Source organism: Nylanderia fulva, unplaced genomic scaffold (assembly GCF_048542155.1).
Source record: "Nylanderia fulva isolate GAGA-0341 unplaced genomic scaffold, ASM4854215v1 Scaffold1, whole genome shotgun sequence".
Taxonomy (NCBI): Eukaryota; Metazoa; Arthropoda; class Insecta; order Hymenoptera; family Formicidae; genus Nylanderia; species Nylanderia fulva.
In genome coordinates this window covers 880537-905931 of record NW_028189192.1, presented here as the reverse complement: position 1 = coordinate 905931, position 25395 = coordinate 880537, and the positions used below count along the sequence as shown (strand labels likewise).

The 25395-nt window shown below is 35.8% G+C and overlaps 2 protein-coding genes across 2 annotated transcripts in view; both read left to right on the top strand.

Moving 5' to 3' along the window:
* Positions 1-25395, top strand: part of LOC114939593 (titin-like) — an 81441-nt gene that overhangs the window by 32385 nt on the left and 23661 nt on the right. Inside the window, 14 exon segments of the mRNA XM_085484261.1 lie at positions 841-6945; positions 7557-8329; positions 8495-8954; positions 9042-9133; positions 9207-9304; positions 9453-9673; positions 10012-10086; positions 11417-11521; positions 11599-12001; positions 12100-12169; positions 12266-13072; positions 13203-13269; positions 13538-13591; positions 14663-25305. Of these exon segments, the coding sequence (XP_085340387.1) occupies positions 841-6945; positions 7557-8329; positions 8495-8954; positions 9042-9133; positions 9207-9304; positions 9453-9673; positions 10012-10086; positions 11417-11521; positions 11599-12001; positions 12100-12169; positions 12266-13072; positions 13203-13269; positions 13538-13591; positions 14663-25305 (19973 nt within the window).
* On the top strand, positions 10099-11264 carry LOC146725277 (uncharacterized). Its single transcript, XM_085480863.1, has one exon. It carries the CDS (start codon positions 10125-10127, stop codon positions 11262-11264), a length of 1140 nt encoding a protein of 379 aa, XP_085336989.1. The 5' UTR covers positions 10099-10124.

The following is a 25395-nucleotide window of genomic DNA, read 5'->3' as shown; positions in this document are numbered from 1 at the left end:
AACCACTTACGCAATCGAATCACCAGATAAAATAAATTCTTATTCAGCTTATTTAAAAATAATATGAAAGTTTGAATGATTCACATGTCTTGCATTTTTACTATATATATATATATATATATATATTCTTTAACATTTATGTATAGCTATAAATGACGTGTGTTTGATACTTTGTTATGTTATCTAGCAACATTCATGTGTATATCTTATAAAAAATATATAAGCATTTTAATTTTTTAGTTACAACTATTATTAATAAATGTTGAACATAAGTATGTATATATTTATACACTTCAACAAATCATTATTTTATTTTAATTAATTATTACACATTAATCATTACAATTAATTATTTTTTAATAATTATTATAATAAACTGATAGAAAATTACATACGTTTTTATTGCTGTACCTAATATGATCAAGTAAAGGCAGATGTTAAGTTAAATATAATTTTTAGAAATTATTATTAATAACTTGAATAATTCGCTCTTCCAAGGTCGACAGATATCTGGCGAATTGCCTGATTTCTCTACCCAGGAAAGTTAATTCAGTCAGAAAACATTTCCCTTATTTATTTTGCAATCATAAAATAAATTCTTATACGATGTTACAAATGTACAATTAAACGCGAGAAATAATTAATTCATTAACATTAATGTTAATAATTTATTTTGAATTTATAAAAATACGTATTTTTTATTAGTGTAACATGCATGTACCGCATATGTTCGGCATAATGTCAACAAAGCTTCCGCTTAGTTCAACATGCGTGATGTGGTGTGAAACAAACAAACGAAAATGTTCAAAGCTATTTAAAATGATTTTTCAAAACTTACAGAAAGAAAAGAAGTCTACGCAATTTCCACAGAAACGGGTGCCAGTATAGAAACAGATGCAAAGCTTCACCAAGATTTGAAAGATAGCATTTTAAAATCTATAGTACTCGACGAAAATGGTTTACCACTTGAAGTACAGCTTCAACCAGGTGATGAATCGTTACCGTGGAGAAAAGAGCGTGTTCAGCATCGACCTCGAATTAGTGACTCTCTTCCTTGGAGAAAAGTGAAAACAAAATCAAGAGATTCTTCTTTAGACAAGCTTCGAGCTTTCGAAAGTCAAATAAAACCATGGACTGAGGAAGAAGTAATTTTGAAAAAAGCTCCTCAAATTATCAAAGATGTAACCAAAGAAAAGCTGGAAGAGGTTGAATTAAAACCGACCAAGATCGAAAAGAAAGACATTCATGGACCCAGTCTCGAAACAATCCAACTGAAATCCGTGCCTAAAACAGCTGAAAAAAGAACTACACGTAGCGATGATACTACAATTGAACTTTATAAAGAGGAAACAGATGCTATTCTGTTGAAAACGTCGAAGCGTTTAGATGAAGTTGTATCGAAAAAAGAGAAAAGCGAAGGCGCAAAACCATGGACAGAAGAACAAGTTACCTTAAAGAAAACAAAACCGAAAACAAAAATATCTTCGGAAATAGACACTATAGAAAAAACGGATTATCTCGAACAGGAAGACAGTTCTTTGCTTAGCATTACAAAAGATGAAAAAATATTAAAGACAAAGAAGGAAAAGCCTATCGAAGAAAAGCCAGAACAACCTAAATCTTGGACGGAAGAGCATATTATCTTAAAGAAAACGAAACCAAAAACAAAAGAAATCCCAGAAACAGATAAGATGGTAGAAAAGATGGATTATATCGAACAAGAAGACAGTTCTTTATTTAAAATTTCAAAAGATGAGGAAACGCAAAAAATTAAAAAGGAAAAACTCATCGAGGAGAAACCAGAACAACTCAAACCTTGGACGGCAGAAAAAATTGCTCTGAAGAAGGCGAAAGTAGAAAGAAAGGAAATACCTAAAGAAACACTCGAAACCATTGCACTGAAACCTTCGCAAACAATAAAACAGGACATTGTAAAGCCAACCTTAGAGAAAACAGACCTTAAGCCGATTTCAAAGAAAGAACCTGAAATAATTTCAACAGAAGAAACTACACGCATCGATGTTTCTGTAGTCAAAGAAGCGAGAAGGCCGAGTAAAGATGTGACAGATACAGATAAGACGGATAAAACAAAACCATGGACAGAAGAAAAAATAATTCTGAAGAAAACAAAACCAGAGCAAAAAGAAATACGCAAAGAAACTTTAGAGGAAATATCATTAAAGCCAGTATCAAGAATCAATAAAGAAATAACATCGAAAGAAGAAATAACGGAGAAAGTAAATTTAAAACATATTAAAACGAAAACTACAGATTTGACAGATGTTGAAAAGCCACAAGAAAAAATATTATATCACGAAGAAGAAGATAAAACTATTATTGAAACAGATAAAGATATCGAGTCAATTAAAAAAGTGAGAAGTAAGAAGATAGTCCCTGAAAGTGTACCATACACGGAAGAGGAAGATATCACTATGCTTGCCATCGACAGAACTGACGAAACAACCAAAAAATCTATAAAAGAAGAAGTACCGGTGCCGTGGGTTAGAGGGAAAAAGACAAAAGAAAAGAAAGAAGCTGAAAGCGTACCATACACGGAAGAGGAAGATATCACTATGCTTGCCATTGACAGAACTGACGAAACAACCAAAAAATCGATAAAAGAAGAAGTACCGGTGCCATGGATTAGAGGGAAAAAGGCAAAAGAAATAAAAGAAACTGAAGAAATAAAACCATTACAAGTAACTAAATCAGAAACTGATTTGGAAGAAGACAAATCTATAAAGATTTCAGAAGCTCCATGGCGCCGTAAATCTAAACCGACGATTCAAGAGAAAATTTCAGAAACTGAAGAAAAGGAAAAGAAATTTGAAGAACAAGTAGATTTACCGTGGAAACGTGGAAAGAAATCAGTTATTGTTAAACCAGAAGAAAAATTAGAAGAACCAATAAAAGATGAGACTAAAGAAGTACCTGAAACAATTTGGCGAAAACCTAAAAAAGATAAAACAATAAAAACCGTTAAAGAAGAACCTCAAGTTGACGATTTTACGTCCGTTGTCTTAAAACCGACAAAGCGGCATGAAAAACCTGAAGAACAAAAATCAACAGAAGAAATTATACTAAAACCAGTAAAACGAATACCTAAAGAAAAAGAAGTACCAGAACAAATTACACTTAAACCAGTTACAAAGGAAAAACCAGAAACAAAAGTCGTACCTGACAAAATCGAAGAAATCACTAACGGAGACCTACCTACTGATAAGGTTCATTTACCGTGGAGACGTGGAAAGAAACCAATCCAAGAGAAATCCGAAGATATACAGCAAGTAGAGAAACTGGAAGAAGCACAACCTGAGGAAGTTATATTAAAGCCGGTTAAAAGACTTCCTAAAGAGGAAGAAACCAAAGAACACATTTATTTAAAACCAGTGAAAAAGGAGAAAGTTGAGGAAAAATCTGAAGAAGTTCGATTGAAACCAGTAAGAAGGATAGAAAAACCCGAAGAACCGAAACCTGAGGAAGTTATATTAAAGCCGGTTAAAAGACTTCCTAAAGAGGAAGAGACCAAAGAACAGATTGATTTAAAACCAGTGAGAAAGGAAAAAGTTGAGGAAAAACCTGAAGAAGTTCGATTGAAACCAGTAAGAAAAATTGAGAAACCTGAAGAACCGAAACCTGAGGAAGTTGTATTAAAGCCGGTTAAAAGACTTCCTAAAGAGGAAGAGACCAAAGAACAGATTGATTTAAAACCAGTGAGAAAGGAGAAAGTTGAGGAAAAACCTGAAGAAATTCGATTAAAACCAGTAAGAAAAATTGAGAAACCCGAAGAACCGAAACCTGAGGAAGTTGTATTAAAGCCGGTTAAAAGACTTCCTAAAGAGGAAGAGACTAAAGAACAGATTGATTTAAAACCGGTGAAAAAGGAGAAAGTTGAGGAAAAACCTGAAGAAGTTCGATTAAAACCAGTAAGAAAAATTGAGAAACCCGAAGAACCGAAACCTGAGGAAGTTATATTAAAGCCGGTTAAAAGACTTCCTAAGGAGGAAGAAACCAAAGAACAGATTGATTTAAAACCAGTGAAAAAGGATAAAGTTGAGGAAAAACCCGAAGAAGTTCGATTGAAACCAGTAAGAAAAATTGAGAAACCCGAAGAATCGAAACCTGAGGAAGTTATATTAAAGCCGGTTAAAAGACTTCCTAAAGAGGAAGAGACCAAAGAACAGATTGATTTAAAACCGGTGAAAAAGGAGAAAGTTGAGGAAAAACCTGAAGAAGTTCGATTGAAACCAGTAAGAAAAATTGAGAAACCCGAAGAGCCGAAACCTGAGGAAGTTATATTAAAGCCGGTTAAAAGACTTCCTAAAGAAGAAGAGACCAAAGAACAGATTGATTTAAAACCAGTGAAAAAGGAGAAAGTTGAGGAAAAACCCGAAGAAGTTCGATTGAAACCAGTAAGAAAAATTGAGAAACCTGAAGAGCCGAAACCTGAGGAAGTTATATTAAAGCCGGTTAAAAGACTTTCTAAAGAGGAAGAGACCAAAGAACAGATTGATTTAAAACCAGTGAAAAAGGAGAAAGTTGAGGAAAAACCCGAAGAAGTTCGATTGAAACCAGTAAGAAAAATTGAGAAACCTGAAGAACCGAAACCTGAGGAAGTTGTATTAAAGCCGGTTAAAAGACTTCCTAAAGAGGAAGAGACCAAAGAACAGATTGATTTAAAACCAGTGAAAAAGGATAAAGTTGAGGAAAAACCCGAAGAAGTTCGATTGAAACCAGTAAGAAAAATTGAGAAACCTGAAGAACCGAAACCTGAGGAAGTTGTATTAAAGCCGGTTAAAAGACTTCCTAAAGAGAAAGAGACCAAAGAACAGATTGATTTAAAACCGGTGAAAAAGGAGAAAGTTGAGGAAAAATCTGAAGAAGTTCGATTAAAACCAGTAAGAAAAATTGAGAAACCCGAAGAGCCGAAACCTGAGGAAGTTATATTAAAGCCGGTTAAAAGACTTCCTAAAGAGGAAGAGATCAAAGAACAGATTGATTTAAAACCAGTGAAAAAGGAAAAAGTTGAGGAAAAACCCGAAGAAGTTCGATTGAAACCAGTAAGAAAGATTGAGAAACCCGAAGAACTGAAATCTGAGGAAGTTATATTAAAACCGGTTAAAAGACTTCCTAAAGAGGAAGAGACCAAAGAACAGATTGATTTAAAACCTGTGAAAAAGGATAAAGTTGAGGAAAAACCCGAAGAAGTTCGATTGAAACCAGTAAGAAAAATTGAGAAACCTGAAGAACCGAAACCTGAGGAAGTTGTATTAAAGCCGGTTAAAAGACTTCCTAAAGAGGAAGAGACCAAAGAACAGATTGATTTAAAACCAGTGAAAAAGGAGAAAGTTGAGGAAAAACCTGAAGAAGTTCGACTAAAACCAGTAAGGAAAATTGAGAAACCTGATGAACCGAAACCTGAGGAAGTTGTATTAAAGCCGGTTAAAAGACTTCCTAAAGAGGAAGAGACTAAAGAACAGATTGATTTAAAACCGGTGAAAAAGGAGAAAGTTGAGGAAAAACCTGAAGAAGTTCGATTAAAACCAGTAAGAAAAATTGAGAAACCCGAAGAACCGAAACCTGAGGAAGTTATATTAAAGCCGGTTAAAAGACTTCCTAAGGAGGAAGAAGCCAAAGAACAGATTGATTTAAAACCAGTGAAAAAGGAGAAGATTGTGGAAAAACTTGTTAAAGAGCTTCCTAGAGAAGAAGAAACAAAAGAACAAATTCTTACAAAACCAGTAGAGGAAAAAAAATCTAAGGAGATGAAGTTACAACTTACACCTGAAATGGTACCAGAACAGACAAATGATAAATTTGTTGAGGACAAACCGACAGAGATAACAACGGCTTCTTGGCGCCGTGGTAAACGAACAAAAAAAGTCGTTGATTTTAAAGATGAAGTTACGATAGTACCAATAGATCAAGAAGAATCGGTTGTAGAGATTTCTGAAGAGAGAGAAACAATAATTGCAACCGAAACTCAAAGACAGATTGAAAAGAAAATAGAATCCGTGCCATCCCATGAAGAAGATAAAATCACTGAAGAGATAATTTCAACAAGCGAAGTTTCATGGCGAAGAAAGAAACAAGAACCAGTCAAAAAGGAAGAAGAAAAAGAAATAGTTGTATTAAAGCCTATCGAACAAGTGATAGAATCAAAATCAGAAATTAAACAACTCGACGAACAAATATTACTACCAGTTAAAGATGAGAAATTACCCGAAGAAATTAAAGAGAGTGCAATTCAATTAAAACCGGTTCAGATAAAAAAGAAAGTAAAGAAGGAAGAAGTAGTGGAAGAAATTAAATTAAAACAAATAAGTAAAGAAAAGATAACGGATGACAAGCCTAAGGAAGAAAAAATTATTGATTTAAAACCCATATTATTTGAGGAACAAATAGCAAAAGTGTCAGAAGAGAAAGATGAAACTATTATTAAAACAATTAAAACAAAAGCTAAGAAAAAGGAAAAAATTCCTGATGAAATCGTTCCTATTATTGATGAAAAGAAAGACGAGGTTACTAAAACTGAAGAAATCGAAGAGATTGTTGAAGATGTAAAGTTAGAAATTAGTACAGATGTTACACAAATAGAAGACCGTAAGAGAAAACGTAGACAACGTACTCAAGTTGACATATCTATTATAGATAAGGACAAAACTATTGCTCCACGATTTATTCAAAAATTACAGCCTGTTATCGCTGAGCTAGAGAAACCTGCTAAATTTACATGCACGGTCATAGGAAATCCTTTCCCCGAAATTTCATGGTATAAAAATCAGCAAGAACTTCATGCTAGCGAAAAGTATACAATGACTATATTTGAAACAACAGCAACTTTAGAAATAACAAAAGTCAAAGAAGAAGATGCTGGAATGTATTCTTGCAGAGCATCTAATCCGGCTGGGGTGGCAACATCCACTGTCAATCTTGTGATATTCGGTAGTAATATTATTGAACATAAAGTGTTTTTTTACTTGTATTTGTTTGTTATATCAATTTAAATTTAAAAATTTAATTGATTTTTTGACATCTTTAATCTTGCTCTACTAAAGATCTCTATAATAAAAAAATAATAAATCTTAATAAAATCGTCGTGAGATACTAATATTTATAAATTTTTGTGAAATTTTTATCTGCCACAAATAAGATGCATGTTTTTTCATAAATTATTATTTACTTCCATAAATTATTATTGAATGCCTTTATCACTTACGTACACACATAAAATTCTTAAAATTAATAAGTTAATAATGTTATCCCCTCTTTTATAAATATAAATAAATTAATAATTTGCGAAATAACAAACTCGAAATAAATATGTGCTTAATGTATTGCATATTTTATTAATGACATTATTGATTATATTTGTTTTTTTTTTCCAGTATTTTTTAATTTTTATTTTCCAGTAATTACGTGACATTATGAAGGAATAAATTATATGCTTCCTATTTTTTATTAAAGTGTTGTTTTTTTCCTTTTTAAATAGTATGATTGCTTGGATATTTATACTTCTTTTACGTTTATGCATAACATGACATTTATCTTTTCAGAAAAAGAAGAGGAAGGCATAGCACCACATTTCTCAACACCGATTAAACCGTTAATGATCGAAGAGCACACACCTGCTTTATTAGAATGTGTTGTCACCGGCACACCAGTACCGGAAGTGAAATGGTATCGCGGTGAAAAAGAAGTAAGACCAGACGAAAGGACCGAGATTACTTTTAATCCAACAACTGGAGAGGCTCAGTTGCAAATTTTGGAACCAACGCCTCAAGATGAAACAATATATCGTGTTCGTGCTGTGAATAAATACGGTCGCGCTGAATGCAGAGCTAATTTAGTGATCAGTAACATTGTTAAAGTAAGCAAACCGATTGTTCTTAGAGCACCACAAATTACGCGACCTTTACCAGCGCTTATAGCAGAACGTGGTAAGCCTCTGAAGCTTTCAGCTGATTTTGAGAGCACACCAAAACCGGAAGTCAAGTGGTTCCGCAATGGTATTGAAATTACGCCGACTGATAAGCGCAAGATAAATGTTTACGAAAGTACAGCCGAATTAATTATATCTGATGTAACAAAGAAAGATAGTGGCAAATATGAGATCAGAGTCCAGAATGAAGTCGGCGAAGCGAGAAGTTCGAGTTCTGTCACCATCAAGGATCGCGAAGACACCACAAGCGAAGTAAAAGCACCGATGTTTGTAAAACCAATTCAACCTCAACTCGTTGCAGAAGGAGAAGTTGTTATCATGGAAACACAAGTAGAATCATATCCGACAGCATCCTTTCAATGGTTCCATGAAACCAAACCTCTTGAGGTAATTTTTCTAAAATTAATTCTAAATTAATTATATTTTATAAATAAAATTATTTTAAATTATTTGTTATGTTTATTGAAAATAACTGTCTTACACAAAAAACGTATTACGCGTTTCTCCCAGAACCTCATAAAACTAATAAAGAATATAATCTTTTTGTTGCAGTCAACGGCGCAGGTGAGAATCGTAACTCAAGAGAATCGATCGATTTTAATGATGAAACAAGTCACACCGGAACTTGTTGGTAGTTACACCTGTCGTGCTGAAAATGTTGGTGGCTCGGTCACTTGTACAGCCAACATTAACATTACAGAAACAATATGGGAAGAAGCAGTTGAATTAATTTCGCCTACATTTGTTAAGAGACTCTCACCTGTAAGAGTTATGGATGGCGAGAGTGTTAATCTAACTTGCGTCGTTGAAGGAAGACCAACGCCCAGGGTAGAGTGGTATCATAATGACAAACCAATCAAAGAAGGCAAAGAAATTACGATTATCCAAGATATGGAAGGTGTCTGCAGCCTAGCCATTACCGAAGTATTCCCAGAAGATGCTGGAGAATATACCTGTCATGCTATAAATCCTGTTGGCGAGGCTGTCTGCACATCATCTCTTGTCGTTGAAGGTATATCATTTGTCACAAATAGCCGTAATTTACCGGCTTATTCGTCTGTTTTTATCTGTTATTGTATTACAATCTAATTTAATGCAGCTTACGAATACGTTCCTGACTCGGAAATTGCATCTTCAATAGTCGCAACATCTCTAACCACAGGATCAGAGGAAGATCTTCTATCTCCAAAAGTAAGAATAGCCGACGATATAAAGTTATATTTAATACATTAGATATCAGTATTAAAATTTATTTTTTCTATAGGAAACTCCAATCTTTGATATTGATATAGAAGAATCTGCACCGGAAATAATTAAAGAGCTTCCTCAGTTGATTCCTACCAAAGACGGGGAATTAACTAGGTATGTTTAAAACATATTTAGCAAACAATAATCATTTTTAACATTAATTTTTATATATATATATATATATAAAATAAAAATATAATGTATATATAAAATAAAAAAAAATATGTGCTTATGTGTAATATTGCTGTATCTTTTTGTACAGATTGGAAGTAAAAGTGAAAGGTAAACCGAAACCAGAAGGAAAATGGTATAAGCAAGGCGTAGAAATTGTCTCATCACAAGAATTTCAAATTGAGGAATTTGAAGATGGGACGTCGGTGCTAACGATCGCCGAAACTTTCCCTGATGACACTGGTGAAATTGTATTCGAAGCGCACAATCCGCTTGGTGTGTCGACCACGATGACGTATTTATCAGTAGAAGGTAACGTTCTCTTCTTTATAGATTCCAAAAACTTTATACTAATCTGCTTAAGCCAAGTTCTTTTCAGTTACGCTCTTCACGCGGAGAAGCGTCATCGAAGCTTTATAGCATCCTGGTATACCTTGGTGGATAAAAACCCACTGATTATCCTACATTATATCCTACATCATCCACACCAAAACACTCGCAATCTCAATTTACACTGTCTTCTGTTTTCTCTATTGCATAATCTATGCAAGTCTATGAATGTCTTTGGTCAAATCCTTCTACTTAATGTTGGCCAGAGAGATTCGCTGTATATTCGCTATACGATTCTTATCTGTCATTTTATTGGCTAGGTATACTGGGCACAAAAGAATATCGGAAACCAGAATGGGTCACACAGATGGAAAAAATGCAAGAAGCTTTAAAAGGTAAGAATCGCGTTCATCATCTGGACGTGATCAATTGCATGCCGAGTGATACAGAGTGCAGTTTTTCGAGCGACAGTCTGGATGATCATGCATTAAGAGATGAAAGTTCTCAAAGAGATAGCTCGACTATGATCAGCGAATTTTCATCAACAAAAACATTAATGAATATTGGCGACGACAGCAAATTGCCTTTTGATGAGGATGAATTTACTTCACAAGAATTTTTATCGAGAAGATATTCGGATTCTTTCGGGACTGAAAAAAGTATTGCTTCGATACAGTATTCTTGGCAAATTGATGCTTCTCAGAAGAAGCAAATAGCATCTGATTCTCCAATAGCATCTGATTTATTAGAGAAGAAGGAGGAAGATATTTCTTCGATTTTAGATGTACAAAACGTGGTAACTTCGAAAGTAAAATATCAAGAAAATAAGCAAAATATATCAAAAATATCAAGCGCATCAAATCAATCATTTCCAATCGAAACAAAATATATTGCTCAGAAGAAAATTATCAACGAACTGCTCACAAGTCTCGACTCTTTTAAATGTGAAGATACATTTAAGGAACAGAATGTCATATCGATAGAATCCAAGAAAAAAAAAATTGTTCTTGACTTCAATGAATTTCCGCCCTCAAAATGCGAGAAAAAAATTCAACAACACTCGGATGCTGGAGTGATCACTTCTTCAAACAGTCCGAAATTGCCATTTTATTTATCATCGAACGAAAAAAAAAGTGAAACACCAAGCATGAAAAATCAAAATTTTAATACTAAAATAAATAGGACCATTTCTGAAGAACCTGTAATTAAACCGATTTATAATTATAAAAGAAAATATCATACATATCCTAAGTCTAGGATTCCAATCTTAAAAAACGCTAAGGAACGACAATTTGAGAATTATGCCATGGACCCGCGAATGTTTCCATTGGAACCGAGAGAAATCGAGTTAGAATATTTTCAGCAATTACATACAGCGGATAGTCAAGAAGAATTGCAAGAATTCTTGCTACTTGAAAGTCAATGCGGAAATCTTGGATTGGCGAGCAACGCATTCACATCCGAAGTATTTTATAGCGAGTATTGCACTGACGACGAAAGAGGCACGATGTCAGGTAGAATTTTATTTAAACTAATAACAGAAACGTACCATTTACAAAATAACCATGCATGATTTTTGTGTGTTTTTATCTAACTAGACTACTGACATGAGGTTACGAGTAATCTTGGTACCAAACACAAAATTAGGTAAGGCATTTGAGTGCATTGTGCCTATTTTCTTTTTGAGAGTTTTTAACTTAACATTAGCCTTTTATAATGTTTCAGCCACGCAAGCTGTTCCACGATTTATTCAAGAGATAACGGATGTCTATACAAAAGAAGGAAATGTTGCTATATTTGAATGTATTTATTCTGGTAATCCCAAACCAGGTAATTGTTATACAAATATGCAAATATTGTGAAACTCAAATATAAAACTTTTAATTAATTATTTCTTCAATTTCTAGATATTGTTTGGTACAAGAACGATAAGCTTTTAATGAATACAGAAAATGTGAAGGTACGTATATTCGAACAAGAAAATAAGACCACTCTAACGATCAAGCGAAGCACCAGAGAAGACGATGCTACATATGTTTGTAAAGCTACCAGTGAAATTGGCATGATAACAACTAAAGCTAAACTACATGTTGATACTATAAGTGATTCAGTGTCAGACGATGTAATAAAAGAGGAAGAAAAACTGGATACAAAGCCGAAAAAACAAGAAGAGAAACTGCACAAAAAAAAGAAGCCCGAGTTAAAGAAAGCAAAGGAAATCAAAGAAAAAGTAAAGGCTGAACGTATCAAAATCGAAAAGGAAGAAATCTTTGAAGAGAAACTTATACCGAGAGAACAAGTGGAAGAAAAGTTAATATCCTATATTTATCGTCTTCAATACATTTTTTTCTATTTGATTTTTCGATTTATCTTATTTACAAATTATATTTATTTTTTTATACTTTTAGGAGAATTGTCGATGTCGAAGAAACTCAACTATTGGAAACTACAGAAATCATAAAAGAGAAACCCGAGGAGGTATTAGAATATGTAATTTTTATAATTTCTCCTAATTAAAATACTTTTTATAAAACTTTATGCAACTGCTATTTTATTTATTTTTTCTTATTTTAGATTTCTAGAGCACAAAGAATAGTACCGATCCAAGAACCAGTTGTAACTGAAGCAACAGCTTCTTTGAAAAAAATTGATGATAAAAAACCACGAGAGGACATACCTAAAATTGAAGAACGTGCCAAAAGAATTGTTGAGGAGAGGGAAAGTGTCGTTGTATCAGAAATTATGAGCGAGGATACTGCTCCCGATTTCACCATCGAAACAAAGCTCGATCGTGCTCAGATTACTTCAGAAACTTTGCAAAAAGTGTCAGTCTCCGAAACGCACACAGAACGAAGTGTGCAAGAAACGAAACGTATAGAAACAAAACAGAAAAAAGCGAAGAAAGTAAAAGTGGAAAAAATTAAAGAAGATATTACCGTAGAAGAGATTGTGGAGCGACAAAAGGAAAACATAGCTCGCGAAGTTGATGAAATAATGGAAGTACTTGACGCGAAAGAGTTTGGCCCGGGAGAGTCTCCTCTTCGGGAACTGGCGACGATTGGTTATCTTGTTCGACAAGGTGTCTCTGTAAATGAGATCAACGAATGCCTTTACAGGACTGAAATCTTTCCCGCTTTAAAAACGCCCGATGCTCAAAATGCTTTGGTTCAGCTAGTGGAAAGAAAAGGTCACGGTCCTTTGATTACTCAAGTGCTTACCGAGGAGACGACGACCGATGAAAGTTTTGTCGCGGCGACAGTCGGTTTTCGTGCTTTCATGAGGATGGTCGAACTTCAGCATGCTACTGTAGAAGAAGTCATCACGCACTTTGCTCCGGAAGATTTCAGGCCACGTGCTTGGGAAGTTACGGAAGCTTCTGAGGTATGGACATAGTGCAAATATTATTTAAATTTATAACTTTGAAGATTTCTTTCTCTTTCTTTCTTTCTCTAAGTTTATCTATTTTTTAATAACATATTGCATTTATAAATAATCTTTTAATTATTTTTAGATCGATACTGAACAACATGCTACAGAAAGAGTGGATATTGTTCGCAAAACGGAAGTTCATTTCCTAGGTAAGCCGAAATTGCAAGTTGTGTTTTTTTTATGAAGGTCGCAAATTCTTAATACTTACAAAAATTTATATTTATTTAAAACTTTTTTTCAACAAATTAGCAATTATTTTTTAGGTGTGCTTTAGTTTATTTATTATGTGATAACAATAATATTAGCAAATTTTATTCACGACTCATTTTAAATATTTTACATACATACATATATGTCGTATTTTTTTCATACATAAATCTTAAATTTTTCTAAAAAATAAGAATTTTCTAATTACAGAGAGAAGAGACGAAAGAAAAGCCACTCACACACAGGATATTCGAGAAATTGAAGGTTCGGAAAAATAAGTTTCAATGTATAAGAATAAGTTAGTCGTCTACTATTTAGATGAATCATTCATTAGCTCTCGCTAACGAGCAATGCTTTTGCCATAATTTTATATACATTCTATCATTTTGAATTAGTATACAGTTAATGTCACAATTATATATTCGTAATTTTAATTAATTTGATTTTAGATGGATATAAGGGTGTCCATTAATGGTATTTTATATAACAAAGTGATACTCGTCAATTTATCTTTTAAATCAAAAGTATTAATTTCATAGAAACTTAAATTAAATATTTGAATATTTTTATATATTTGTAAAATATTATATTAACATTATCTATAAAAGTATAATAATATAAGTTCATAAAAAAAGAACAAAGAATGTATACTGTGATCATAAAATATGATATTTATGGCTATTGTAATAATTATTTTTACTATGCTTTCAGATGCATGAAGCTTTACTTGATCAAATAATAGCTGCGGGTTTTCCGCTTATGCCGCTATGCTTTCCACGCGCTACAAATCCTATATTTTCTCTTATCTTTTATAGTATTTCCCTTCGTTACATTTTAATCAGCTATTTTCCATGTCAGCTTCGAAATCAACGCTTTGCAATGTTTACTCGCGCTACGTCAATTGTGTTTTGAAATGTAAGTTATATACCTTTATCGATATTTCGTTCGATATAAAACGGTATAAGCAAAATCCAAAAGTTCATAATGTTATACATTCTACTAAATTATTTTCACATTTATTTTACACATATCTAAAAACTCAAACAATTGTACTTATTTTTTATTAAGCACGTTCATATCGCAATCAAACACGCGCTCTTTAATCATGGCACGAAATATATAAAATTCAAGAAAGAGAGAAAGAGTGAGAGAGAGAGAGAGCGTGCGTGCGTGCGTGCGTGCGTGCGTGTGTGTGTGTCGAAAGATATGTATGTATGTGTGTCTATCTTTTTGAATGATGATATGAAAGAGAGAATGAAAGATAGAACAAGCAAAAATCTAAAGACATCACGCAACACTCACGTCTGACACAAAATTCTCACATACTTTCCACAGAATACGAGGACACACGGCAGGCACACACAACACTGCGCAAACGCAAAGATAGGAAACCAAGAGATCAGATCGAAGAAACAACACAAGATAGGGAAGAGGGGGTTCAAATTGTAAAAATTGAGGAGATTGAAGAGATTGAAAAGGAAAGAAAAAAGGATGTGGAAGAAATCGAAGAAGAAATTATTGAACTTGAACGGGATACAAAGGGCAGATTGATTCGTAAACAAAAACAAGACATAGAAAAACAAGTAGACGTAACAGAAGAGGAAGAAATTATTGAACTTGAACGGGATGCGAAAGGCAGATTGATTCGTAAACAAAAACAAGACGTAGAAAAACAGGAAGACGTAATAGAGGAAGAAGAAATTATTAAAAAAGTTAGAAAGACATTAGTGCCAAAAAAATCAGACACTGGTAAAGACGAGATACAACTGGAAGAGATAGAAGAATTTGAAGTAATAAAAGATAAATCAGTGCCATCTATTGCTTTGAATGTCTCTAGTCAACGTAATCAAGTGGTACCTCTAGATTATACAATTGAGCAAGCACCTGGCAAACCCGAATCGGAAAAAGCAAAATATACTTTGGACACTGTTATTGCGTTAACAGAACAAACAACATCAGTACACGAGAAAGAGATTGATGAAGTGATAAGTGTCAAACCAGCTGAACGTAAAGCATCGATATCAATCTCGTCGATAGAACCATATTCTACTACGGAAACTACCGCACAGATACATACTAATGAATTTTTGGGTACTTTTAAAGCCGTTTCTTACGAAGCTACGCCTTCTATAATAACAAAAGAAAGTCTTGTCGTTAGTGAAACATTAACGCACGACGACGATGTATCGAATTTAACTCTGACTCAATCAGAAACTAGTCGAAAAGCAGATATGCAGATCACCGTACAGGAAGCTACAACTATTAGTGAGACTATAGTCAATCAGAGTGAAATACCTACTGAAAATTTCGTGACACCCTTAGCCGTTAAGGCAGAGGATACCATTTTACCACAAATAGAACTCTTGGTTTATGAAGTACAGGAAGGTTTGACTGAAGAGAAATTGGAGCCCGAGAAAACGGTGCCTACAAAACCACGAATTAATATCAGCGCGATGGAACCAATATTTGTGGAAGAAGTTTGTCCCGAGGATAAGCCAGGAAAATATTATCCGGAGTTGATAGTACCCACTGAAATCGCCACTGAAACAGTGATTTCACAAAAGCAACGTGTTACCGAAGAAATGAACGCGCCTGAAAAGGAAGGAATGTACATCCCGGGTAGATTACCGCCAAGTCAAACTGCTCAGATCGGAATTTCATACGGAAATGAAATTGCTGTTATTCATCACGACCTTGTGCAGGAGCGTGAAGGTGAATACCTTCCCGATCGTAAGATAGATTCTTTCGAAGCTATGCCGAATGTCACTCTTCTGGAAGGTGTTACGATTTTGACAATCGATACGCAACAAAAGGAAGATGATTTAACGATTGAAGAGAGTAAACAGATCACAGCAGATTTCAATATCGTTGAAATGTCAGCCATAACGGTGGAGACTAATTTAACTTCTGAAAGGGAACGGGATTATCATCCTGAGGATAAACCCGCTACTAAATTGGCTGTCACATCGATATCGCCATTGGAGATTGGTTCTATAACAGATACAATTGTTCAAGAATCCGAAGGACTCTATAGTATTGATCAAAAACCATTCGAAGCATTGGCGGAGACTTCGATTAGACCGGAAGAACACGTTTTAATATCTCAAATTCAAACCGCAGATTATCCCGGAGATCTAAAAGATATACTCAAATACGTTTCGGAGAGCGGTGTTGTATCTGTTCAATTGACGGAAGCGAAAACTGTACTCGAAACATTTGCTCACGATCGAGAAGCTACTATAGAGGAGGATGCTAAACCGGAAACCCATATGGTTGAGATGGTGTATGATGCTATTAGAGGTGTCGAAATATCGCAAACTACTTCTATAGAGAAAGAGACCGAGTTGAAAATCTTCGAGATGCCTGAATCACATCGTGGCAAAACAGTACCTACTCATCCAATGATCTCGCTCGAAGTTCAGGAAACTCAACCAGAGAGTAATCTAGGTGAAGTTGTCAAAGAAACTTTATCGATCGCCACAGCTAAAATTGAAGCGGTCAGTCTGCAAGAAACAATCGTTGGCGAGACTGTCGTGGCAGAAGATGTAGCTCCGACGAAAAAAGATAAGAGTCCTGATATTAGAACTGCAATAGTTTCGATGGATCAGATCGAAGGTTTACATACCACGATGATTGTTGCGAACGAGAAGGAAACTGAATATGTCGAAACGGCCGATATTAAAGGTGCATTCGCAAATACTGAATATATGACGCAAGTGGCTCCAGTATGTGAACAAGTGAGAACAGAGTCGCCAACTGAAGAGTATTTAATAGAAAGCAAACCTGTGAGCGGAAAAGCATACACATCTCACGTTCCTATAGAGACTGTCAGCGTCACTGTACAAGAAACTGCGGAGAAAGAAGAAATTTATAAGACGGACATGAGACCCGAAGGAAAAATAGCTAATATTGAACTCACCGAGACAAGACCTGGCGCTAGCATTCTTGAGATAATTCCACATGATTTCGAAAATATTTACACGCCAGATGTTGGACCGGAGGCTCACACAATTGAATCGTCTATAAGTGGTCATACCGTCGCATCAAAAGAAGAAATCTTAGTGGAACAGAGCGCCGGAAAAATAAGTAGCGATTTGCCGAAATCGAGCAAAGCGATATTACAGCAAGAGGCTCTGGAAGAATTAATAGTAACAGAAACAAATGTTGGTGAAGCGGAACAAATGAGGAAGGAAGATATGCGTCCTATTGAACAGAACGCCGCAGTCGAGATATGCGCTCGATCCGAAAAATTGACTGTTACTGAGATAACATCTATATTGAAGGAGGAGGAATTGCCAGTGGAACAGTTACCAGACAAACGAAAGGTTGTATTAGACGTAACGGGGGGCCATGAAATAGCTCAGACGCAAGAGATGATTCTTGCTAGCAATATAAGCGAATTGGAAGAGAAAAAGCCAAACAAGGAAAATGCCAATCAGTTGCAAAGCGGACTGGAAGTTGTACAACAGATGGAGATATCAATATCCGAAAAAGAATCTCCTTTAACAACGGATGTAAAACCCGATTCCAAAAAAATTGGCATTATTTTCCAAGAGGGAGAAGGTTTGACGATTGCGATTACACACCCCGAAGACAAAGAAGACGTACTTAGTGAAAAACCGGCGCCAAAGACCGCTGAAGCTACAGTTGATGTGGTAACGCAAAACTTAGCATCAAAATATGAGATTATTAGCGACATTGCTCCAACCGAGTTATCTACCGTGTCCACCCAAGAAGTACGTCCTAAGACGACATTATTGCCATTTGAAACAGCTATTGCTGAAGAAGTACAAACAAGAGAGACCGAGAAGCCTCTTTCTTACGTACCAGCGTCAGAAAAAGTAGCTAATCTTGAATATATAACTGGCGAGAGTCTTGTTGTTTTATCTGTTACGGCGGAGGACAAGGAAGGTGTGCTTACAGAAACGGAAAAACCGGAATCTAAATTTGCTATATTCGATATTCCCGCTCATACAGTGGCGCAAGCTGCTGAGATAACTGCGACCGATAACGTCAGTGAATTAAAACGCGAAGAAACGATCTCAGCAACGGCAACGACCGAACATATTACTCATCGTAGTATTGTTGCATCTGAGACATCAATTGAAGATTCGGAAAAACCGATGCTTGATTTCGTGAAACCAGATAAGAAGAAAGTCGACATATTATTTGAGGAAAAAACAAGCGTAATGGTAATTGAAACGATTGCATCTGACAAGGAGCGAGAATATTTGAAGAAACCAGATATTCCTGGTGAAAAAGTTACTACTAGCTTCGATACTCATAAAATTGCCGAACTCACAGAAATTACACCAGCCACTTATCCAGGAGATCTTATTGTGAAAGCACCAGTGAGCGCAGCGGCAAAAGTAGAACGTTTGCCGTTTGAAAGTATCGTTCAAAGCGAAACTGTTGTAACAGAAACCGAAATAGAGTTCAAGGATAAACCTGCTAAAACTGATACGGCCCAGATATCTGTCGATGAAATTATTAGCGCCACTATGTCTACTGAAACTTTAGCCGAAAAGGAAGACATTCTCCGAATTTCCGAAAGGCCTGCAGAGAAAAGAGCGGATATTCAATTCACTGGACACATAATCGCCGAGAAAAGCGAAGTCACTCCAGATTCTAGCACGGGAGAATTGACAGAAACGAGACCGATTTCTGTTTCAGCCATATTCTCGAATATCCCATTAGAGGCAGTAGTACAAACAGAAACGCAACCAACAGAAGTGGAAGCTGTACTCGGAAAAGATAAAGTACCATCCATGGCTCAAGCTGATCTTTCCATGATATTGGAAAAAAGTCTACAAGTATCTTCAGTAATTTTGGAGGACAAAGAAATCGAATATAAGCCAAAGGAAACACCAAAACCGAAAACAGCAGAGAAAAATCTAATTGAAACCTACGGCGTCGCCGAAACGACGATACAAATTCCTGACTTTAGTACTGGTGAGATTGCTGTCAGTGAAACACCCGAAACTGCCGTCGCAATTTCAGATCATGTGGTCTTTAATCCATTAGTGGAATCACAGCCTGTTATTCAGGAAGAAGAAGAACAATTTGTATCGCCGTTAATGCCAAAAAATAAAACTGTAAATATTGACATGGAAGAAGGTAAGGCAATCGTGAGTATAGCGCATGTGACAACTGCGGACAAAGAATCGCCATATGTCGTCGAGGAGCAACCGCGTAAACACGCAGCTTCGTTCGGAGTTGATGCCATTCATGGTATAGCCGAAACAATTGCAATAGATATTGAACATTCTGTAGGAGAAGTCATGATAGAAAAACCGGATATTAAAACAGTTTTACCTACACAAGAAGTATGTCAAAGTCTTTTAGTGACCGAAGGCATGATTCAAGATCGAGAACAATCTTTCCAAGGAAAATTCATACCAGAATCACACAACGTAGAATGGTCTGTGGAGGAGGGTAAGCGTGTTACTTCCATCACGGAAATTAAAATGGCTGACAAAGAAGCTCCCCTCGAAATGATACAAGAAGATAGATCTCACTCGGCCTTGTCAGTTATTATTCCTGGTCATGAAGTTGCCGAAAGGTCTGAAATAATTCTTAATTCAAGTATAGGCGAAATGAGCGAGATCGCAGCACCGACAAAAGCAACCGCATTAATCGGACAAAAACCTTTCGAGACAGTACAATTGACCGAACAAGTCCCTGTAGAAAGAGAAGTGGATAAGATTCAGGAAATACCATTGACAAAAATGAGCGCACATGTTGTTTTAGATGAAAATAGATTCATCGCTATTACGGAATCTACTATTACCCAAGATGTTGAAGAAGAATTTATTGCAAAAAAACTACATCAAGAGACGGCTAATCTTTCGATGGAAGGCAAAGAAGTAGCTGAACGAATGGAAATTAATTTACGCGAGGGACTCGAAGAACTACCCGCAACATTAAAACCAATTACATATGAAGCACATCAAACGCAATCTACTCTAGAAAGTATTGATATTAGTGAAACGATTTCTCAGGAGCAAGGTACGATTTTTATGGACAAATTCAAACCTGATAAACGTAGTGCTGATATTAGTTTTGTAGAAGGAAAAAGTATTACCGTGGCTCATGTTGTAACGCAGGACAAAGAAGACACAATAAATATTCCAAAATATGAAGAGAGCATGGCTGAGGTAAAATTAACAAAGCTTGGCATGGATATTGCTCAAAAAGCTCAAGTTTTTATCGAGCAAAATACCGGCTTGGTTAAACCTTTCGAAAAGATTTTAGCAGAAGCTCACTTGCAACAAGATGCATTACAACCAATTGTCATCGAAGAAGTTCCAAGCGCGGAAAGTGAAGGTATCTTTGACAAATATCCGAAGACAATATCCAGTACAGCTGTGCCAACATTTGAAGAGGGTCATGGCATATTTATTACAGAAGTAACATCGGGTGAAGTCGAAATGTCACTGGAGGAGAAGAAACACGAAATGTCACGGACAGCTGTTCCCACTATCGTCACTGAATGCGATACCATAGAAACTGTGATGGTGGAATCACGAGTTGATGTACCTGAACAAATTCCTGATCGTATTTTAGCACCTCAAGTGGCTGCGCCAACTCAAGATACGTTTGAAAGCATCATTGTCAACGAAAATCTTGTCGAAGAGAGTGAAAAAGATTTCGGAGGTCTTTTTAAACCTGTAACACAAAAAGCAAATATTGATATACCACAGATAAAATCGTTACAAATTTCGGAAATAATTACTGAAGACAAAGAAGAAACATTGGATGTCATTTCAAAAGGAAATGAAGTCAAAGCTACGCCGGATATCGATCTATTCCAAACTATTGAAGGTTCTTTCGTTGAGAGTATACAAAGTACTCGAGAACTCTACGAGAAGAAACCATTTTCCTCTCAAGCAACCATGATTCAAACCACGATGGAAACAATAGTGAAATCCGAAACAACACCAATTGAAAAAGAAGACACATTTGAGGGCAAATTTAAACCCGAAGAACAAAAAGGTAAGCCGCAATTCGAGGGCCTTACTACAGTTGTAATTACCGAAATAGCTTCTAATGAAATCGAGAACATTTTGCCTGAAACTGTCACACCAAAACAACAACAAGCACAACCAAATTTAACTGGTAGAGAAGCTGTGGAAACTCTTCAAGTAATTACAGCGAGCACAACTGAAGATCTTATGAAAGCTAAATTAAACGAAGAAAAAGGTAAACCGGAACTTGAAGAATTAATGTCCGTGACTGTCTCTGAAATCATTTCTAATGAAGTTGAAGACGTTTTACTTAGCAAGGCTGTTCCAAAAGATCATAAAGCTGATTTCAGTATTTCTGGTAGAGAAGTCGCTGAAACAACTCAAGTAACAGCATTATCTGAGATCGATGAACTCACTACAGAAGCACCAGAAAAACAGACAGGTAAACGACAAGTAGATGAATTAACTTCGCTGACTATTTCACAAGTCATTTTTAACGAAACTGAAGAAACATTAGTTAGCGCAGAATTTCCTAAAGAAAAAACAGCTCAACCAAATTTGTTCGGTAGAGATATCGCTGAAACTACATTGGTTTTAACAATGGTCAGTACCGAAGAACTTGTCTCTAAAAAAGAAATTGAACGGCGAGGTAAGCCTAGTATTGAAGAACTTACGTCCTTAACAGTTTCACAAATAGAATCACAAGAAACTGAAAATATCCTTGCTAGTCCCATAATACCAATTGAGAAAACGGCGCAAACAAGTCTATATGGTCGAGATATAGCTGAGACTACGGAAGTAACAACTGTATCAAATGTAGATGAATTTGTTGAAGATCGAAAGCCCGAGATACAACAGGGAAATCTGAATCTCGAGGAGTTATTATCATTAAATATAATACAAACAGTTTCCAATGAAGCAGAAGCTTTGTTGCCTAGCCCAGAAGTACCTACAGAAAAGATTGCGCAAAGCAATTTATTTGGTAGAGATATAGCTGAAACAAGTCAAATTTTAACGATGATGAGCACAGAAGAACTTTTAAAACATATAACACCCAGTGAACGTAAAGGAGAGTTTACAGTAGAAGAATTATCCTCACTGACTGTATCTCAAGTACTACCTCATGAAACAGAAAACATTTTTCAGAAAGCTGATGCACCCAGTATACTCACGGCAATACCTATGATGTCCGGTAGAGAAATTGCTGAAACTTCTCAAGTGCTCACTCTTACGAATGTTGAAGAATTTTTGAGACCCAAAAGTCCAGAAGAACAAAAAGGTAAACCACACGTAGACGAATTTTCGTCATTGATGGTTTCTCAAGTAATATCTACTGAAACAGAGGAGCAATTACCGAGCACGGAAAAATTAGATGAGAAAAAAGCCGCGCCATGTCTCTCGGGAAGGGAGATAGCTCAGAAAACAGAAATTATAATTGCCAGCAGCGTTGAACAAATACCCGAAATAAAGAAAAAGGATGGCCAAAAAGGAAAACCAAATATCGAAGAGATGAGTTTTATTACTGTGTCTGAAGTAATTTCTACGGAAGCAGAACAAGAATTGTCAAGTCAAGAGACTCCAAAAAGACGTACAGCTCTGCCAAAAGTATCTAGTATAGAAGTCGCAGAAACTTTAGAAATTTTACCAATGAGCAATGTCAAAGAACTTGAAAAATCAGAAATTATTCAAGAACATAAAGGCAGACCACATTTAGAAGAATTGATGTCACTATCAATCTCCGAAGTAGCTTACAGTGAAATGGAGAAGGGACTATTAACTCCAGAGGAACCAATCAAGCAAACAGCTGAGCAGAGTATGCTGGGAATGCGTGTTGCTGAGAAATCTCAAGTAATTGCATCATTAACAACAGAAGATATAAAACAATCTACTAAACCAGAAGAAAAGAAAATAACACCGGAACAAATACTATTTGAGAGTATAGAGCAAATGGAATCAATTCCTCATGAAAGTGAACGATTACTTGTCCTTGATAAAGATACATCAAGTACAACAGCTGACGTATCATTCCGCGTTTCTGAAAGTGTTGAAGTTATTCAAGTAACCGCAACGGAAAAGGAAACAAAAGATGTGAAAAATCTGGAATTAACTAAACAAATAGCCGAACCAACCATGTTGGGAATGCGTGTTGCCGAAAAGTCCCAAATAATTACGGAGTCCATAACAGAAGAAATAACAGCGTCTGCTAAACCTGAGATGAAGAACATAACACCGGAACAAATACCGTTTGAGAGTATACAACAAATGCAATCAATTCCTCATGAAAGTGAACAATTATTTGTCCTTGACAAGGATGCACCAAGTACAACGGCTGAAGTTTCATTTCGTGTTTCCGAAGGTGTTGAAGTTATTCAAGTAACTACAACAGAAAAAGAAGCAAAGGATGTTGTAAAAGGTATAGCAGAATTAACTAAACAGATAGCTGAGCAGAGCATGCTAGGTATGCATGTTGCCGAAAAATCTCAAGTAGTTGCGTCATCAACAACGGAAGAGATAATAGAGTCTGCTAAACCTGAGATGAAGAAAATATTACCGGAACAAATACCGTTTGAGAGTATACAACAAATGCAATCCATTCCTCATGAAAGTGAACAATTATTTGTTCTTGACAAGGATACACCAAGTACAACGGCTGAAGTTTCATTTCGTGTTTCCGAAGGTGTTGAAGTTATTCAAGTAACTACAACAGAAAAAGAAGCAAAGGATGTTGTAAAAGGTATAGCAGAATTAACTAAACAGATAGCTGAGCAGAGCATGCTAGGTATGCATGTTGCCGAAAAATCTCAAGTAGTTGCGTCATCAACAACGGAAGAGATAATAGAGTCTGCTAAACCTGAGATGAAGAAAATAACACCGGAACAAATACCATTTGAGAGTATACAACAAATGCAATCGGTTCCTCATGAAAGTGAACAATTACTTGTCCTTGACAAAGATACACCAAGTACAACGGCTGAAATTTCATTTCGTGTTTCCGAAGGTGTTGAAGTTATTCAGGTAACTGCAACGGAAAAGGAAGCAAAGGATGTCGTGAAAGGATTGACGGACTTAACAAAACAAACAGCTGAGTCGAGCATGCTAGGTATGCATGTTGCCGAGAAATCTCAAGTAGTTGCGTCATCAACAACGGAAGAGATAATAGAATCTGCTAAACCTGAGATGAAAAAAATAATACCGGAACAAATACCATTTGAGAGTATACAACAAATGCAATCGATTCCTCATGAAAGTGAACAATTACTTGTCCTTGACAAGGATGCACCAAGTACAACGGCTGAAGTTTCATTTCGTGTTTCCGAGGGTGTTGAAGTTATTCAGGTAACTGCAACGGAAAAGGAAGCAAAGGATGTCGCGAAAGGATTGACGGACTTAACAAAACAAACAGCTGAGTCTAGTATGCTCGGTATGCATGTTGCCGAGAAATCTCAAGTAGTTGCGTCATCAACAACGGAAGAGATAATAGAATCTGCTAAACCTGAGATGAAGAAGATATTACCGGAACAAATACCGTTTGAGAGTATACAACAAATAGAATCGATTCATCATGAAAGCGAACGCTCGCTTATCCTCGACAAAGAAGTACCAAGTACAACAGCTGAAGTTTCATTCCGTGTTTCAGAAAGTGTCGAAGTTATTCAAGTAACTGCAACAGAAAAGGAAGCAAAGGATGTTGTAAAAGATATAGCAGAATTAACTGAACAAATAGCTGAACCGAGCATGCTAGGTATGCATGTTGCCGAGAAGTCTCAAGTGATTACATCGTCAACAACGAAGGAAATAATAGAGTCTACTAAACCTGAGATGAAAAAGATAATACCTGAACAAATACCATTTGAGAGTATACAACAAATGGAGCCGATTCATCATGAAAGCGAACGCTCGTTTATACTCGACAAAGAAACACCAAGTACAACGGCTGAAGTTACATTCCGTGTCTCCGAAGGTGTTGAAGTTATCCTGGTAACCACAACGGAAAAGGAAGAAAAGGATGTTGTAAAAGGGATAACAGAATTAACTGAACAGATAGCTGATCAGAATATACTGGGTATGCATGTTGCCGAAAAGTCTCAAGTGATTACGTCG